The 20,551-nt window shown below is 39.8% G+C and overlaps 1 protein-coding gene across 1 annotated transcript in view; it reads right to left on the reverse strand.

Annotated features, from left to right (window-relative positions):
- UST (uronyl 2-sulfotransferase) overlaps nt 1-20,551 on the reverse strand; it is a 257,124-nt gene that overhangs the window by 98,017 nt on the left and 138,556 nt on the right. Inside the window, exon 3 of the mRNA XM_066605452.1 lies at nt 7,008-7,163. Within this exon, the coding sequence (XP_066461549.1) occupies nt 7,008-7,163 (156 nt within the window). The remainder of the gene's footprint in view (nt 1-7,007; nt 7,164-20,551) is intronic.

Consider the following 20,551-nt stretch of genomic DNA (forward strand, 5'->3'; position numbering starts at 1 on the left):
ATTTGGACATACAGGTAAGCACATACATATTTTGGAATTTAATTAAAATGAAACATTGTAATATGAATGTCTAACGCTGCAGAACAAAAAAGCATATCCTCCATGATTCCAAATAAGTTGAATTAGGAGCCTATTCACATGTAGCATATTTGCTGCTGTAGGTCTTATAAAAAAAAAGATAACTCGCAAATCAAAAATGACATGTAAAATGTAATGTTTACATGTGGAACACTGTGATTTTTTACAAAAAAAATAACTATCTTTTTAAGAGAAAACATGGTCCCTAATCATGGGAAAACTGCATGAACATCACATGTATCTTTTTTTTGGCTGTGGTTTTGCAGACCTGAACAAGGCAAAGAGGGTCATATGATTGAAACGGCAAGACAAAGCCCAACTATTACATTTCTTTATATGCTCAGATCTTTAGAATCAGAATAGTTTTAAAATACCTTCTTTTTATTTAAAAATATCAAACTTTTCCTAGTCTTCTCTTCTACCCAGAGACAATGTATCGTTTGCCCATGTCTGCGTTTTTCCTCACTCTACACTACCTCTTAAAAAAACAAAAAATTCAGCTGCTTATGAGCAGATGGTAACATCATTTTTCCTCCTTGAATGTTCTTTTTTGTCCTAAGAGCCCATATATAAAGTCAGTCTGTGTATAGTTTGATGCGGAGCCATCTAAAATATGCAACTTAAAAAGGACCTGACATGTCCTGAGGTCAGCAGAGCCAGCTGTATAGCTTCGCAGGCTCTATTGCAGCTTTATTCTTTCTATTTCCACCATTCTTCTGCACCAATGTCTTAGTGCTATGGATCAGTCAAAGGGGGCGATTTCAACTGCTCACCAATAATCATATCTGATGTCATATATTGGCAGTGAGTGGTAAAGATTGCCCACTTGACAGATTCAGCACATCAGGTGGCCAGTCCGGGAGAATCGAGAGGGTAGGTTGGGAGTTCGTCAGTAGAAAGAGAAGACAAGCTACAATAGAGTCATTGGGGAAGAGCGGCTGACCCAAGTACATGATAGGTCTTCGTTGAGTCCATTCTGTTGACAGATCGTCTGTCCATATGTACATTTGTATTAGATAAGTGTATGTGTGTCCTCAATGAGAAGCAAAGAATAAGGCGTTGCCAGAAAAGAACACGTCTTAGCTTTCTATATAATACCAAGATTGTATTCTTTATTCTATTAGGTGTACACAGCAGTCATTACTACTCAGATAAATGAGTAATTAGTATATTAAAGAGCAGGTCACTTGGGCTATTAATAATCTTTTCATAGTACCAATATATTCTGCATCACTTTACTTTACAGAGGGAACCTAGACAAAATAATAAATAATATACATGTTGTGCAAGAATATAACATGGTGCACCTGGAATATAATACAATGCAAACATTCCTATATATTATAGACATTAATTTACAAGCACAAACTGTAATGCAGTAGGAACTAAGTAAAGCAATTAGAGGAGCATGAAAGTAAAACATTTAAATAAGTCAGTAATGAGAACATTGTCCTAATTATACCCGATTTGGCATTATTCATTATTCCTAATACGACAGAACATCTGAATGTTCACTGTTGCTGAACTATATACAATAATATATAGGTTTCATAATTTTTTAAATATATATATATATATATATATACATATATATATATATATACATATATTTCATAATTCTAAATAAGTTAATTTGGTATAGGCCTAATCATGCTGCAGAACATTCCCTGTTTGTTACAGTACAGATGGGAGTATACGTTTTCCTGGGTCATACTTAAAAAAATGAAGAAAAGGAATGACAAATATTAGCAATAAGTGTAAATATAAGGCAGCTTTCACATGGGCAAAAAAAAATCATGCAACTTGATACGACAGTGCTACAAATCGCTTGTATGTGAAGCCCATGCTTTCCAATGGGTTACTTCACATAAGCTATTTTTTGTAGGCTGTACATTGCGAGAAAAACAAATTGTGGCATGCTGAATATTGCTGCAATTTGTTATGTTTTGTGGTCCATGTTTCCCTATGGAGCCTTCCTATGTGTTGCATCACACAAAAACAGTTTTTGTGCGGTGCAATGCAACTTTTACAGTAGGATATCCTACTGTTTGAGCTCTAAAATAAGCCTTAGCTGCATTAATAAAAAAACATCATCCAACAGGTGCTTTCCGCTCTGCCGCACTTCTCCTCACAGGTCCCCAACACACTTGCTTCTAGTTTTTCCACAGCGCTTCCTGGTTTGGGGGTTCAAAGCCGTTCAAAACCATTGCATTGAATGGCTGTGAGTGGTTCATCGAGCGCTGCAGTGATTGGCTCTCATGCGCCCCAGCTCAGCCAATCGGAGCCAGCGCTTCCTGGAGGTGGGGCTTTTGAACCCCTGACCAAGAAGTGCTGGGGGAAAACTACAAGCTAGTGTGCCGGGGACCTGCGAGGAGAAGTCCGGCGGAGCAGAAAGCGCCTGGTAGGTGATGTCTTGTGGTTTTTAAAAAAAAAATGCAGCCAGGGCTTATTTTTGGGGTAGGACTTAAAAAGGTTGTAGATTCCGTGTTATCATTTATCGAAAAGCAAGAGTTTAAAAAAAAAAAAATCTGTACTGCACATGTCCGATGGTTCGCCGTTCGGACCATCCACAGTATAGAAGAGAAGACCTAATGACTGGTATGCGCGGACACCGGCCAGGCACAGTTAAGAGATAAGTTACCTCAAAATATAACAAAGCCGCTGAAGAAGGTCAGGTGTCCAGGAAGCAGAGTAAGTAATATGCAGGCTACTATAAAGGACATTAGTTTAGCATATCCAAAAGTGCTGAAGAGATGTCAGTGGTGTTGTGAGACCCATTGTGCTTTATAAAATAGGCTAGTAATTATTAGGAAATTATATAGTACCAGTGTTTCTGGTGGCGCAATGGACTACACAGTTCTGCTACATGCATGTCACACACACAGCACTGGTACATGCGCGTCTCACACACACACACACAGCTCTGTTACATGTACATCGCATACAGCTTTGCTACATGTATTCTTCATACTCAACAGGGATCAAACAGGGATCAAAAGCAGCATAGCAGAGTCCTGCACACATTGATCACCCCCTGGTCATGTGACCCCCAGACTGCTACCACACAGGTGACTGCTCACATGACGGAGACATCATCACAGGTCCTGTAAGCACACGGGTGCTGTAGGCCTTTGTAAGTATTCCACCCCCTACAAACCCCCTGTGGCCTCAGTTGCTATGGAAGACTAACGAACACCTAGAAAGACAGCAGCCGTGTGCTTACATGACCTGTAATGACGTCACCATCATGTGATCAGGGGCAAAGCATGGTGGCGATGTCATCACAGGTCCTTCATCCAGCGTGAGTGAGTTACATGCTCTGCCCCTGATCACATGATGGTGATGTCATTAAAGGTCCATATCTGGAGGTCATCCCGAGTGAGTGATATATGCATCTCCTACACACCCACGTGGCCTCAGTTGCTATGGAATAGGACCTCTGATGGCGTCAGCATCACGTAATCAGGGGTGGAGCATGTAACTCATTCACTCAGGGACGGACAAGTGGTCATTAGTATTTAAACTGTGGACTTGTACCCTAATTAAATCCACTGGAGGAAGTGCTACATTGAAGGCCCTCCTGAAATACAAATTAATGCTTTGTCAGGATTGTCCTGGAGAGAGGTGTGATCCCAGTGTGATCCCCTTGAGAGTTCGGGGAAAGATAAGGAGTTGTGTGGCGACCGGTCTTCCCTAAAGCTAGTCCATCTTTGCAGAGAATCGTTAGTTACTACTTCCTACTCCAAACCACAGAATTTTCTATCACCCTGAACCTAAAACTGAAGATATAGGTACCAGGCAAGCTGAGATGTTCATCACTGCTACAGATAAACTAATGAATCATCTTGCCAAAACCTACAATGATGGAGGATGACGTTGATTAAGGACCTTTAAGGACCAACACCAGGCCTTCTTTTTCCAGTGAAGAAGGGTATGACGTATAGCAGAACATTGCTATTGCTGGTAGTGTCCTGAGTCAATTAGTTGGTCCAAATAGTTGGAGTTCTGCAGAGACCCGAGATAGATGTCATCCAAGCCACTCATCACAGCAACTCTAGAGCAACAGCCAAAGAAGAACTGGCAGGATAGGGTGTTACCCTCATATAAGAGAGCACCCTATGCCTGGTGATAGGTCTAACTTATGCCTCCTTGTTGTAATTTTGTATTGCATATATAGACCCACTTACATTTGCTGAGACCTCAATTTTTTGTCTACATAGAAAATACGTTCTAAACACTGGTAAAGTTGATATATTTGCTGCCCATGTAATTGGTTTTTATTGTTCTTGGCCAGCCCCAATATTGAGAACAAAGGTTACTAGATTGCAGCACGGTAAGTATATTAAAATCTCAAAATACTGTCCATTTCCTGTTCTTTTTAAATAGGAAATGTCTAACTTTGCAACATACAAAGGAACTTATGATTTCTTGCTAATTAATCCTTTTTGTTCACAATTTCTTATTCCACTTTACTCGAAATGAAAACAAGACGGCAATTTTATTTAACTGCACAGGATTTCCAAAAGCACTGAATTATTTCATAGTCAGAATACAAAATAAAATATTCCGGAAAATACCAGAGATTCTTTAGTTAAGTCTCCCTGATTTTGTTTGCTTTTAATTTTCATATTTGTTCCAAAGTAACAAACATCGTTTCTGGGATCTGTTATCCAGTCTTTTATTTTCAAAGGGTTGTGTCAATGTACTATTGACACACACAAAAAAATAAATACAGGAATTACCCATATTTCTGATGAAGGAATAATTTAAATACTGCAGCGTAGACACAATTATTTAGATTTAACCCCATAATGAACGCTAAGGGGCTTTATTCTGCAGTGCTGTCTTTTGATGGCAGGTGCATGAGAAGCCTGGCGTGGGGGGAGTGGGTGCTCGGCTGTCAGGTTACAAAGAAACCTTGGATCCCTGGTGTTTAACCCTTCAGACGCTGTGGTCAGTGCGACCGTAGCACGTAAAAGGCTGACAGAAGGAGGGGGCTCCCTCTGTCACCCATCGGACCCCCGCGATGTGATCACTTTTTCGTTTGTCTGCTGATAGCTGGGATAATATGTAGGACAACAATCGGAAGCAAACATTACAAGAACCTTTATTTGGCTAATCACTGGCCAGTGTAAAATGGTGTTAAGAAGGTTGCATACAATACATAAGGAGCTACTGCCATACTTTAACTATTTTTGCCAATAATTAGTAATCTCTAACATGGATGACTGTATTTATCCCTCATTGGACGTGTTATAAGTGTCTGATCCATGGGTGGATCGGCATTTGAACGCACTGGGAAAATTCGTGGTGGGCTGGTCGGATCGTTGGGCTGGTAAATGAGCAAACATTTTTAAGCTCTATTTGGTGGAATGCTTGGAAAAAAAAGAAAAAAAATCTGTTATATTCTCCTGTGTCGCTCCTACCGCTACTGGCCTCTGCAGTTTGCTCCCGCACTATTCACCCGCTGATTTCCAGGTAAAGTAATTATGTCACAAAGCACAAGTGATCGCTACAGCTGGTAACTGGCCAAGGCAATCACAGGATCACTCTACCTGAAACTCACACGAGTGAACAGCACAGGTGGAGTGACACAGGTGAGTATAACAGTTTTTTTTCATTTTAATATATATGTATAGGGTTTTATTACAGAGATGCTGACCCATGAAGGGTTACTGAATGGAGTACTTTTACTGTGTTTAAAACACTAAAAGTAGCACTTACAGTATGTGGCACTTCAGGAAGCACAAAAAGGGGACACTGATACTGTGTGGGACACCATGGGTGGCATTATTACTACCTGGGGAACTATGGATGAGGAAATAATGTAAAGGTTTGGAAAAGAAAGCTAGATGGCTGAAAAGGAAAGGAGTCAAAGATGCCTGTGTCAAATTTCACAGAGACAAGTTGTAATTGTGGAAGTCATCATGATGGTCTGGATCAAATGGGGAAAAAAAAGTGAAAGTCAATGACTTCAGTTAGGGACAATGTGACATCTGATTACTGGATATAACAGTAGTATAAATCACTTATATGGTATGAACAGCGCGCCTGTGTAGAGCTCATATATACTGCTATATAGTCACTGTATGGGTGGATAATAATGTTCTTTGTATTGTATTTCAGTAAGACTACGGTGATATTATGTGGTCATGGTCTGAGGGTATTATTTGGCCCTAATACAGTTCTATTATTGATATTTGTAGTGATCTTTATTCAGTGACAGTATGCTGGTATTATTCACTATGGTGGTATAATCTGGGCATGGTTTGGGGCTATTACTTAAACCCACTAGGGATGTCACAATGTGAACTTTGGTATACTCAGTATAGTAAAGAATTCTTTCCTGTGCATCTAAAACTGTAAAGCAATCCACTAAGCTGTGCTGAAGGAGAGCTGCACTTGCAGTTACCATTGCTGGCCACTACACAGGGGTAGGAGTGATCTGTGTTGCAGAGTTGACAGCAGGCACCCAAATAGTTGATTGGCGGGAGTCCTCAGCAGTGATCTAAGTCAATCAACTATTGGTGACCTATTATAAAATTTATCCCACTTGCTTCTTGGCCCAACTACAGCAAGAGGCCACTTTGAAATTTTTTTCCAGGGTCACTGTGGGTTCCCAATTCCTATTTAATAGATCAGTATTTTTGCCCTTCATTACTAGCTCAACGATATTAGGGTATATTCACATGCAGCAGATTTATTGCAGAAACGTTTATATATCTGAATGGGGTTCTTTCTTCAGCAAGTGTGTGGATTCCTAGAAACCTTATTCAGACGAAATTTTTGAAATAAATCTGGTACATGTGAGTATATTCCAAAAATAAATGCCTTGCCAAGTCTATGGAATTTTTATGAATGCCAGCAAACTTTAGATGGAGATCTTCTGAATATTTGACCCACAGTGCAGAAAAGGTAGATTTTTTTACCTGTTCGCTTTTGGACAGCCTGGTTTTATTGTGAATGTCAGAAGTCACTAAATTGAATCCATGTTTCTCAGACAGGATACGCAGTAGTAAAACGACAGTCCTGCTCCCACATTTTCCAACTCTGTTATACACAACTTGACTAGGAAAAGGCAGTACCTAAAAAAATATGAAAGATACAGAAATTGTAAAAGTAATGAAACCTTACAATGGTCATGCATTCTTGATGCAGAAAGAATAACGGTTACCAACTATTATAATTATTTTATTATTACAGGAATGGAAAATGTAGCTCAACTATAAAAAACCAAGCATATACTCTGACACAGAGTCTTGGAGGCAGTGAATTTATATAAAAAAACATCTTATATAAAATTAAAATACAGTTTTAAAACATGTGTGACGTTAATAATTCAGTTTATAATTTGACTGTAAAACATGTGTTTAACAAATTTAATTAAAGCCCTGTTCATATAATGGCTTCCATTTTTCTAGATCCATGACTTATTTTAACGGATTCTGACAAATTTTATTGACTTTTTTCCTTATATTTATTTTCATTGTAGTTTTCCATTTTTATAATAAAAGGACAATATAAACCAGAAGTAATTAAATAAGAAAAAGAATAACAGCCAGCTAGTGTCTTAATAAATGAGCGGTACAAGCCTCAAGACACATGCTATGCCCACTCCAAAAATACATGCAGGACCTCAGCTTAACTATATCTCTAAATTATGCAGTCACCAAATAATGTAGTCAGATACCAGCTCTACACAGAGTGATTACAGTGCCGTAACCTCCAGTGATCCCAGATAATGTCTTCTCTGATGTCTCCGATCATTGTATTTGATCATTTGATTTGTCCACCACTCTTGCCCCTACATACCAACAGTGCCCCCTCTATGACCTCACATTCTGATAGTTCACCTATGGGCCCCTAAAATCTGACAGAATCCCTTCCTTCTGTGACCCTACATTCTGATAGCGCCCCCTGCAATCCTTAGCCCCAACTTATTCATGCCGTTGCCTAACACAGCTACGCATAGCATAGACCAACTCCTCCCACGTCTCCTGCTTGCATAACCTATTCTCCGAGTGCCAGAGAGCAGGAAACAGGGGAGGAGTTGGTGCATGACTATATGATAAAGCTGGTCCTGTGCTGGCTGGGAGTGGGAGGCCCAGCAACATCAGTTGAGGTTCGCAGCAATATGCTTATGATAGAGCAAGTTTGTAACTTGATAGAGGAGAGAATAGAGGGACATTCTCTCATGGAGAGTGAGCTATAGAGTGTCAAATAAGGCAGGGAATTTGTAAAATCTTGTGCTCCATGATACTGAGAGTAAATTTCTGCTGTGTTGTGAAAGAAGGTGATAATTTACCCATGGAGGTCTAGGTGCTTAGGAATTTGTGACAGGTCTGAATGATTTAGAATGGATCTATCAGGTTTCCTGGTTTTTTAAATACATCCCAGCATTTAATGTTATTCTGCTCATGGAAGAGCAAAATAAACCTGATGGTGTGAAGTATGAACAGAGCCTTTATTGAATAGGTTTACCTTGGATGTGCCAGAGCAGAAATCATGCTTGTACGCTGGAAAATTTAATATACACTAATTATGGTATGTAATAGTATTATTGGAATCACTTCTATATAACTAGAAACATTTCCTGCCATTGGCCTATAATTAAAATATTTTTAACACATAATTGTGTGCTAATTCTTCTGCTACAGCATGCTTCAACGCCCTACTAAGAAATGGTACTTACAGGACTGTAGATTCCCAAATATGAGCCCACACTGTACAAAGGCTCAGAAGATTCTCGGGACAAGTTCACACTTTGTTTTCTAAACTTTTTCTACTATGTTGTTGCTCTCAGATGTTATAGAGATGTGAAAAAGAAATGAGGTGCATTTACCAGGCTGTAGGTGTTGGTGGGTATTTTGGGCTAAATTAGCTTTAGATTTTATATGTCTACTAGCTGGTATACCCGTCCACGCTGGAGTTAATTTGATACAGGTGTTCACGTGTTGTTTCCACAGAAAATTTTATGAAGTCATGGTTACTTTAGAGTAACCGAGGAATAAAATATGTATACACATAGAGGAGCGTTAGATTCTCCTCAGGCTGCATATACCGATGTCCCACTGCAGAATGTGCCACCCCTCCCACTCTCCTTATTTAAGACCCAAAGAATGCTCGCGCCAAATTTCACGCTTGTACGACACCAAGAAGTTACATTACATAGGGGTGCACTAACTTTTGCAATTAGCATTAAATAATCGAGTTCTGACCCCATTAATTTTCCTATTTAGGAGCTAAAGAATGGTCATGCCAAATTTCATGTTTGTATGACACCAGGAAGTTAGAGAATTAGATTACGTGCATTACATAGGGGTGTCAATACTTTTGCACTTACTATTGAATAATCAAGTTCTGACCCCTTTACTTTTCCTATTAAAGACCTAAGCAATGGTCGTGCCAAATTTCATGTTTGTACAACACCGGGAAGTTACATTACATAGCGGTGCCAATACTTTTGCACTTTGCATTGAATAATCGAGTTGTGACCCCTTTACCTTTCCTATTTAGGACCTAAAGAATGCTCCTGCCAAATGTCATGTTTGTACGACATCGGGAAGTTAGAGAATTAGATTTGGCACATTACACAGGGGTTCTAATACTTTTGCACTTAGCTGTGAATTTTTGAGTTATGACCCCTTTACTTTTCCTACATAGGACCTAAAGAATGCTTCTGCCAAATTTCATGTTTGTACAACATCGGGAAGTTAGAGAATCAGATTTGGTACATTACAGATTTGATAACACTACTGCCTACGTCAGCTTGATTCCAGGGATACCAAATTTGTATAGTTTTTTTTATCTTTTACTATTTTTCTACACTAAAAACAATTTTCTTTTAAAGATTTGATTTTGTGCCCCAGCATTCCAAGAGCTGTGCCATTTGTATTTTTCTATCGAAGGAGCTCTATTAGGGCTTATTTTTAACAGGATGAACATGCAATATTTTGATTACTTTTTATTCCATTTTTTTCTAGAGGTATGATTAACAAAATCTGCAATTCTGACATGCTTATTTTTAACAACGTTCCCCATGCAGTATAAACAATATGTTACATGAATTCTGTAGCTCAGTACGATTGCATGGTTACCAAATTTATAGTTTTGGGGGTTTTTTGCAGCACTTTCAGTTAAAAAAAAACCCCATAAATAATGTTTTGGGTTTTTTTTATGCTGCATATACCCCTAACATTTGTCTTTTTTTGTCAATGTTGCTGTGTGAGAGATATTTTTTTTGTGGGATCAGTTTTACTTTTTAATGGTAATATTTGCTGATGCATATAAGATTTTTTTCACTTTCTTTTCTGTACGGCAAGATGGGCAAAATTAGCCATTTCACGATGTTTTGGGTATTTTTTTTTACAATATGCACCATGCAGATTAAATAACAGTACTAACTTTTTCCTGTGAGTCAATACGAACGTGCAGATACTAGATTTGTGATTTTATATACGCTTGTGTGAATAAGCCTTAATAGTGAGGACACTGTTAATTCTTCCGATGCCAACCCTGTAGGCTTGCACTCTTAAGACCCTCTGCATCCTTCAAAGAAATGTTGGAAATAATTGGGAAACAATGTTTAATAACTAATCACAAAAACCCCAACTCAGAGCGCTAATAAAGGACAGTGTTTTCTAGGTTCAATCTCCATGCCATTCCACCGAGCATCTCAAATAGAGTTCCAAATTAGAGACATAACAGAGGAAGAGGTCAAAGTCGCTATACAATTGCTACACAACAGCAAAGCCCAAGGTCCAGACCTAAAATATCAAGTTTCACCGGCATTGACGTAATACTATAATCCCATAATACATATGGGGGAAATTGCAAGACATAAAAGTGCTGCCCAAACCCAACCAAGATCCACAATTACCAGGACCATAAAGGCCCATTTCTCTAATAAATCAACACGTAAAACTACTGGCAAAAATATTGGTGGAATGTTTAAGGTCACTTATACCTATACTAGTGGAACCAAGTAGGTTGGAAAAAAAAATCGTTCAGCAGTTGCAAATATTAGAAAAGTCCTTGCGGTACTAGATATGCTAAGGAGCCAGACACACCCTGCGCCAAACCCAGTGCTAATATCTTTAGAGGCCGAAAAGGCATTTGATAATGTCCAATGGCACTGGCTGGGTCTGCTTTTGGATGAAATAATGACACAGGGTCCTTTTCCCGTTGATTTCAACGCTAGCCGTGCCTGGAGTTACAAGCGCCGGCCGCAACATAGAGTCCAGCGTGGACTGTCCAGTGCTGACAGCCTGTCTGCTCAGCTGTTTGGTTGGGGTCCCGAGCGATGGACCAAGCTGATCAACTATTGATGACCTATCCTAAGGAGAGGTCATCAGTAGTATTCTCCCTAGAAAACTCCGTTAAGTATGGAACAAGTAGAGGCTTAGAGACACAAAGAAAAATCTGCAAAAAAAAAGGTTGATCGGAGCTGTGGACGTGACGGAAGATAGGGTCTGAACAGGCCTGGGGGAGGGAATGAGGCGGGGGAAAGATGATGAGTTCAGTTTTATCCATGTTAAGTTTCAGAAGGTGAGAAGAGAAGGAGGGTATAGCCGATTGACACTCTAAGATTCTGGACAGAAGAGAGGTAACATCTGGCCAGAGAAGTAGATTTGAGTGTAATCTATGTATCTTTTCATATGATTATATTGTATGCTAAAATCTATGAAGCGTGTAAAAAATAACAATGCTTTCACATGTCATAAGTATGCCATTAATATTTTAAAATGTGCTGCCTTATGTGTATCTAGTTCCTCCCTAGAAGAGAACCAATAAGTATTATAGTTCCATAGAACACTGGTGACATGCAGACAATATACTATGATGCATAAGTGCCGTATTGTGGATTTGTATTCTGAATGTTGACAATTTGTGTACAACAGGCTCATGTCTGAAATGCACAGATCCTCTGAGCATCATCAACTTCTTGTTATATATCATAGTAACGTAGTATGTAAGGCCGAAAAAAGACATATGTCTGCATTAATAGCATAAGAGAAACGCTTTACTTTAAAGGAAAGAGAACTTGTTAGAGTTATAAAATGTCACTAAGTGCCGATAGCTTAACTTTGGAGTCTATGTTTTACTGCGATTAAACTTTTGCCAATATTTAAATGTTAAATTACATTTTAAGTTGCAGAACTTCAAAGACACACGCTAGTAATTTGAGGTGATAAAGCAGTCTACTTATAATTGGTTTTGCTACTTACAGATACAATGTGAGTGATAAATGCTGCTAAAGCATAAAAAATGAAGCAACAATTTGGAGCTAAATGACTTGTTACACAGTCCAACAGCCCCTACACTGGTAAGGAGAAAAAAAGATTGCACTTTCACTTATCAGTCTGGACTGTTTTTAATGACTGGTTGAGAACAGCAAACATTTGATGATAAGAAAATCATCAAGCATCACTTAGTTTTGTATATTTTCAGAGTATTAAAATGTAAAGAAATGTTAAAAAAAAAGTTATGCTGCATTTGCCAATTTTACCATTTTCATCAATCACAAGCTTCTAAAGAAAATCTACTTCAGAGGAAGTCTTCCAGCATTCAACACAGAGAGAAAAACAAATTTTACACAAAAACCTAAACAATAATTAACCCCTTGAGTGGCACGCCCAGAAAATTTCCGGGGACGAGCTCCACTGCTCATAGTGACATAGCCCGGAAGATTTCCGGGCTATGTATCACTATGGGAGCTGCAGAGCACAATGCCACAAGCTGTGACAGTGTGCTCTGCCTGCACAGACCCACACAGAGCAGTGCAAGGGCTTTGAAAAAACAGCAGAAGATATTGCCGACATGGCAACCTCCTGCTTTGTTTACAGGTTGCCATAGAGACCATCGGCTTGTCAGAAGCAAGCCGATGGTCTCTGTGGCAGGGAGAGCTGGTTGTTAGCTGTCAGAGGACAGCTAGGTACCTGCTCTTACAGCAGAGATCAGAGAAAACCTCCGATCTCTGCTGTGTTAACCCTTTACATGCTGCAGTCTATGTGACTGCAGCATGTAAAGGGTTGTCACTGCAGCATGTAAAGGGCTGTCATCATCGGACCCCCGGAATGTGATTAGGGGTCCTGATGGGTCCCTGTGGAAGTCCCCTAAAGGGACAAAAAATAAAAAAAAAAATAAAAAAAAAAAGTTAAAAAATTATTAAAAAAGTAAAAAAAACACTTGTCTCCCTTTACTTTGTAAAAAATCAAAAATACAATCACACATGTGGTATCCTTGTGCGTCGTAATGACGCAGAGAAGGAAGTTAATACATTATTTAACCCCTTAATGACATGGCCCCTTTTTTTCTTTTTTCCCCATTTCTTTTTTTCCTCCCCCTGTTTAAAAAATCACAACTTGTCCCGCAAAAAACAAGCCCTCATATGGCCGTGTCAATGGAAAAATGAAAAAGTTATGGCTCTTGAGACGCAACTGCAAAATTAGTTGAAATTCAATGATTAGACCATTTTAAAAAAACCTGCCCTGGTGGGCACGACAGGGTGGTAGAAAACCTGCCACTCAAGGGGTTAAATCACACACAGTACAATTTCAAGCTTTTCAATACTGTAATTGTAATTTATAATACAATAGGCATCCTTGGATTATTGAAGACTGTATATTCCAATGAATGCAATGGTTAAACAATGTCAACATGTATATAAAAAGCAAAGTGGTGAAATCTGTTTTACTATGTAGTTTAACTCCTTAGTGACCAAGCCTGTTTGCGCCTTAATGACCAGGCCAAATTTTGGAAATCTGACGTGTCACTTTAACATAGCATAACTCCGTAAAGGTTTTGGATATCCCAGTGATTCTGACATTGTTTTTTTCGCCACATATTGTACTTCATTTAGGTGGTAAAAATAGTCAGATAGAATTTGTGTATCCGGTTTGTACTGTGTTCAGAAACATACCCAGTGTGGCCCTAATCTCATATCCGTACGCACAATGGGGCCCAAACCGAAAGGAGCAGCCGGTGGCTTTCAGAACAGGAATTTAGCTTGAAGGCGTTTTAGGCCCCATTGCCCATTTGTAGAGCCCTTGAATGGTCAAACGACAGAGAGCCCCCATAAATTACCCTATTTTCAAAACTAGACCCCTTAACGAATTCATCTGGCGGTGTACTGCGTATTTTGGCCGCACAGTTTTTGACTGAATCCAATCAAAGCATAAAGAAAAAAATTATGATTTTCATTTTTCTTAGCAATTGTGTCATCTTAAAAACAGGGTTTTTTTTTGTACAGCACATATATGAATTAAGACTTACACCACAAAATGGATACCCCAGTTTGTCCCATGTTCAGAACCATACCCATTGTGGCCCTAATTTTATGCCCGTATGCACAACGGGGCGCAAACTGAAAGGAGCATCCCACTTCAATTGTTTTTTAACTTTTAGGTGATCGCCATTATGTATTGGATAAGGACGATCACATGACTGGGGATCGCTCACCACAGCCCTCAGTCACTGCTGCAGGATATCAACTACCTCTAGTAGCCAGGAGCATAGAGGTTTTAAATTTTCCAGGCCCTCCCCAGCTTCTGCATTTGCATCCGCCATTTTGCCAACAGAGAAAGGTCCGCGGATAAAGATCCCGAGAACATTGCCGGAGGCCCTAGGTAAGTAATTTCACCTCCCCTAATGGTTTGGATCCGTGACGGGAGGTGAAACTTTAGCTTTTTTTAACTTTTATGTGATTGCTGTTATCCATTTGATAACAGCGATCACATGATCAAGGACTGCGTACTGCAACCCCTCATGAAATCTCCAGGCTCTAGACTACGTTTAGTAGCCAGGAACAGGGAGATTTTAAAATTAATTAATCCCCAGAGCGAGCATGTTTTTACAGCCGTGTGAATTAAAGCCCACTTAGGCAGGACGTAAAAAGTCTATGGGGTGGTCAAAAAGGGGTTAAAGGGATTCTGTCAGCTGTTAAGCCCATGCATTCGTTCCATAAATGTAATAAACTGCTTTTAGATTAGCCAGATGAGATTTCTGGTCACTAGAGTGCAGCTTCCTTGAAGAACTGGAACGCAATTTTGCACGCTCCCAGAAGTGCCCACAACGGCTCATGCAGATAATTCCGGAGGACCGTAACCTCCAGTTCTGTAGTGGTGCATGCATGAATTTGGCAAAACACTAATGTCTTTTCAGGTAACAGAACATGTCATTAACTATCCAGGATAGAACAGAGATCATCCTGATGGTTGGTTACCGATGTTCTCGTGAGGTGGTCGAGGCTTTTAATCACGGACATCAGTGAGTGCACAAACTGTCAGGAAAACAATTCACAAGTTCAGGGAAATGGATAGTATCCAGGTAAAACCAAGAACCAGTTGTCTCAGCAGCATTTCCGGTCCCCAGGTGTTAACAGCTATGATAGCTGTTTTTATGAAGAGTACACAGAGAAGCATTGACACTGATGAAGTCCAAGCATCTCTCAGGGTCATCCTCACACAACTTCTGTTGCAGTTGAAGTTTGTATGGGTGATACTAGTGTATCTTGAGGATTCTTATGACAATTGGTTGACTCACGCCATGCTCCAATACCAGTACTTCCCCTCTTTATTAAACTCAACTAGCATGGCTTTTAACACCTCGAGATTGGAAACCTTGCTCGAACCACCAAAGTTCTCCGTTTGTCCTGGACACTACCAGTTTCCCTGAACATCTAAATCAGTTACCTGACAGTTTATGCACTTATTGGCTTTCTTCCTAGGTGTTCTTGATTGAAAGCCTCGGCCGACTCACGTGAACTTTTGTTACTGGCCATCAGAATGATCTCAATTTTGTTCTGGATTCTTAACGGCATCTTATGGCACCTGAAAAGGCATGTGATTAGTGTTACCATACCACTTAATTCAACATAACTTTATTAATACTCAACATGACATCATTCAGTACTCAAAATGCTTGCAGGTATTGAAAAAATAACTGCACCAATCAATTTCTGAAGAAATTCTACCCTTAACCGTGAATGGCGTATTTTGCACCTCAATAACCACGCAATAGTTTTTAGTTTTACACTTTTGCGTTCCAAAAGCCATAACATTTTTACTTTTTGATCGACATAACCATATAAGGCCTTGTTTGTTGCAGGACGAGTTATATCTTCTAATGGTACCACATTGGGGTACATATAATGTATCGTTTAACTTTTATTATTTTGGGGGGGAGAATATAGAAAGAAAAACAACATAAACTCCACATTGTTTTTTTAGATATGCTTTTACAGGGTTCACCATAAAGTATGAATGGGATTACGAAAATAGCTAAAGTCTATAGTTTTTGTTTACAGGTTTCTATTAATTTTATACTAAAAACGCCTTGAAAAAAAAAATATATTCACATGGCCGCATTCCAAAATCCATAACATTTTTAATTTTCCCCCAATGCAGCTATGTGAGGTATTGATTTTTGTTGCATCAGTTGTAGTTTCTATTGGCACCATTTAGAGATAATTGCGATTTTTTGATCTTTTTTTTAATTGCACTTATTGTGCAGTAAAAATATATACTTTATTCTTTGAGTCAATAGGATTTATATATTTTCTATCTTTTATTTTTTCTTACTCTGGGACAAAAAAAGCCGTGGGGGCCCTTGTCTTTACAAGACAGGCTGTAGTTTCCTTTCATATCACTTTGCGGTACATAAGACTTTTTGATCGCTTTCTATTCAATGAATTCAAAGAATGGCTGAGTGCTGTCTCTGATTGGTTGGCAACTGTGACCAATCATAGGCAGCACTCAGCTGTCATTCAATGAATAGTTGAGCGCTGCCTGTGATTCGCTGAGCGCTCAGCCAATCAGACCAGCACTTTCTGGAGGCAGGGGTTTTTAAATCCCCAGCCATCAGAAAGTGCTTCAGATTAGTGCCAGCATGGAAGAGAAAAGACACGCTGAAGCCCCGAGAGCAGCAGAAAGTGATGTATATATGTATTTAAATCTATGGGCACAGAGCTTCAATTACGCACATTTTTTACATGCATGGAGTGGGTTTTTCTTACGCACATAGGTGTGCAAAAAAAAACCAAAAACCTAGTCTGACCGGGCCCTAAATTGGTAATTCTGTAGATGTATCAAATCTTCACTGGTACTTTTAGAGCTTTGACTTGCTTTGTTTGTTTGTTTTTGCAACACTCACAAGGAAATGTTTGCAAATGTGTTTTATACATGCTATTGTTACCAAGGAATCTATTTTCTGTCATTTTATGGGGTCTTTACAATTATGCTGAAAAGTAACAGTAGCAGTATCAAGTATGAGCAGAGTGGTAATGTAAGCCAATTGATTAGCCTTGAGTTCACATTAGACTTGGCCAACAATATCCTGAAGTCCATTTAATAATTTATTATAGAGATATCAAAAAAGGGCAAAAAAGGGGAATGCCAATGTTTGACCAGATTCACATTGCCCTTTTCTTGGTTGCAAGCTGCTTAAATATTTTAGGAAATCAAAAAGAGGAAGGTATTGTCTTGATTTGAAATTTCATACGATTTTGTTTCTACAGCTCCTATACAAAACTATATGGCTTGATGGTCTCCCAACAGGCTACTGACATAGTCTGATTAGGTAATCACATTTCTTTACTTCTGTTTCCTACTTTTTGTTAACATATCACATGCAAGTTAGCACAATTTAGGGGACACATTTAAGAGAAAAGGATTATAGGATCAGACTACACAGACTGTTTGTAGTCTGTTAGCATGGTGACACATTGGCCTGCATAATGGCTGCAGACACAAAAAAAGAAGCTAAATTTTAAATCTAGACCTACTGCAATGTTGCTTTATTTTTCATGCACTGGAATACAAAAATTATTAACTGTAAAAAAGTATCTACCATTTAAAAAGGGAAAATATAACATAAATTAAAGAAACCACACCGATCAGCAGGACAGTTGACACCCTTGCTGTTTACCCAGTTGAACTCATTCAGTCGCTGCCAAATTACTTCTCTAATTGTAGAGATTATTCATTAGAAAGTCTCAAGAGTCCCTAATTAATAATTGCTCTATCAAATTATTTCTAACAACATAATGTTGAAATATTAACACCAGGGAGATTTATTCTAACACATGGCACATCATGTATCCACATTACTTCAGACTCATTTACACTGACTGAATACCATATTCCACCATGTTTACATAATGATAATCTCTGAATTAGGCATTTTTGACAGATAATTATATTATTTTCCTATGAACTTATTTTCCCTTTGCGTTTGCCATGGTACCACCAGCCAAATGGAAAGGAAATAGCAATTATTAAAGACCATGATAAATCATTTGTATTTACAACTGTTAGCCTTGGGGGCAAAATATAAATAACTCAATCAAAAGCTTTAGCCAACCTTGTTTTAAAGTGATGCATTTTCACAAGTGGTATTTGTGCATGCCCAGATAGATCAAAGATGTTATTTTGCTTTTCACTCCTGAATTAATCTATGGATATCAATATTTACTGTAGTTTCAAGACTTTTCCTAACAATTTGCATAGTATAAACATAAAAGGGGGGCATTTGTTAATGTCTAGAGATGAGCGAGCACCAAAACGCTCGAGTGCTCGTTAGTTGAGTCGAACTTCCCGCGATGCTCGAGGGTTCGTTTCGAGTAACGAACCCCATTAAAGTCAATGGGCAACTCGAGCATTTTTGTATATCGCCGATGCTCGCTAAGGTTTTCATTTGTGAAAATCTGGGAAATTCACGAAAGTGATGGGAACGACACAGAAACGGATAGGGCAGGCGAGGGGCTATATGTTGGCCCGCACTGTCAGCATAAAGATCGTTCTCCTCTGCCATAGCTGTAACAGCTGTGGCAGAGAAGAGCGATGTTAGCCTATTGAATTCAATGGAGCCGGCAATACAGCCGGCTCCATTGAAAGCAATGGGCTGCCGGCGAGCGCGGGATGAATTTTCGGGAAGGGCTTAAAAATATAAGCCCTTACCTGAAAATCATCCTAAAATGTGTAAAAAAAAAAAAAAAAAATGTATACTCACCTTTCCGCTGAAGCCGGAGTTCAGCCGCGTCTGGCCGGCAGTTCTCCTGAACTGCTCTGAGTAGTATTCAGCAGCCGGGGATTTAAAATCCCCACCTGCTGAATGAGCTGCCTCTGATTGGTCACAGCCTCACCAATCAGAGGCAGCTCGCTCTCACTCACACCCATTCATGAATTCATGAATGGGTGAGTGAGTGCTGCCTCTGATTGACAGCTGAGAGCTGCCCCTGATTGGTCCCTGCGCTGAGCCAATCAAAGGCGGCACTCACCCATTCATGAATTCATGAATGGGTGTGAGTGAGAGCTGCCTCTGATTGGTGAGGCTGTGACCAATCAGAAGCAGCTCATTCAGCAGGGAGGGATTTTAAATCCCCGGATGCTGAATACGAATCAGAGCAGTTCAGGAGAACTGCCGGCCAGACGCGGCTAAACTCCGGCTGCAGGGGAAAGGTGAGTATACATTTTTTTTTTTATTTTTACACACAAACTGACCAGGCGTGCATTTCTGTCTCGGCACATGGAGGTGCCGTGGATGCGCCAAATACATGAAGAGGTATATGCCGTGTGCTGGTGGAAATCTTAATAAAATCTTTGAGCTTGAAGAACGGTCTTAAGGCCGAAATGTTGCTGTCATTTTTGCTGTGATGGAAGAATAAAACAATATTTTTTACTACACCCTTACATGCTGCCGGTCCACCTTTTTTACTATTGGATTTTCTATGGGGTCAAAGGTTTGAGGCTGCCTGACTGGCGATTGCATATGGTCGCCTGACCCAGAGTGGGATGACATTGGTGCTGTTGATGCAATATGTATGCTCATTACTCAACACTGTGACAGCAGGGACCAATCATTGAATGGCTCTGATCAATCCCTGCGCTCAGCCAATGAGAAGCAGTACTTCCAGGAGGTGGGCATTTTTAAATGCTCGGCCAGAAAAAATGATATAGATAAGTGCCAAGGAGACAGGAAGAAGACGCGCCGGAGCCACAACAGTGCTGCTAGGTGATGTATAAGTTGGGGTTTTTTTTGCCAGCAGCTAAGGCTTATTTTCAGGAAAGTGCTTATATTTTAAGCCCTCCCCTGAAAATCCCTGTGGGTGTTGCCTTTATCCCATTGCTTTCAATGGAGCGGCAGCAGCGCCAGCCCCATTGAAAAGAATAGGTTAGCATTGCGCTCCTCTGCCACAGCTGTGACAGCTGTGGCAGGGGATTCTTTCATCCCCGTGGAGAGTCCCATCACTGAACAGTGCTGTCACAGTGTTCAGTGATGAGGGGGACTCCCCCCGGGATTAACGGAAGCCTCGGGGAGTGTTCTCATCCCCGCGGGAACTAAGGGGTTAACAGCAGGACATTTTAAAGGTGCTTCTGGCCGAAGCACCTTTTAAATGGCCTGCTGTAAGCAGCAGAGAAGCTATTCCCTACGCAGGAGTTTCCATTAACTCCTGCTCCCATAGGAGTAAATGGAA

Source organism: Eleutherodactylus coqui, chromosome 1, assembly GCF_035609145.1.
Source record: "Eleutherodactylus coqui strain aEleCoq1 chromosome 1, aEleCoq1.hap1, whole genome shotgun sequence".
Taxonomy (NCBI): domain Eukaryota; kingdom Metazoa; phylum Chordata; class Amphibia; order Anura; family Eleutherodactylidae; genus Eleutherodactylus; species Eleutherodactylus coqui.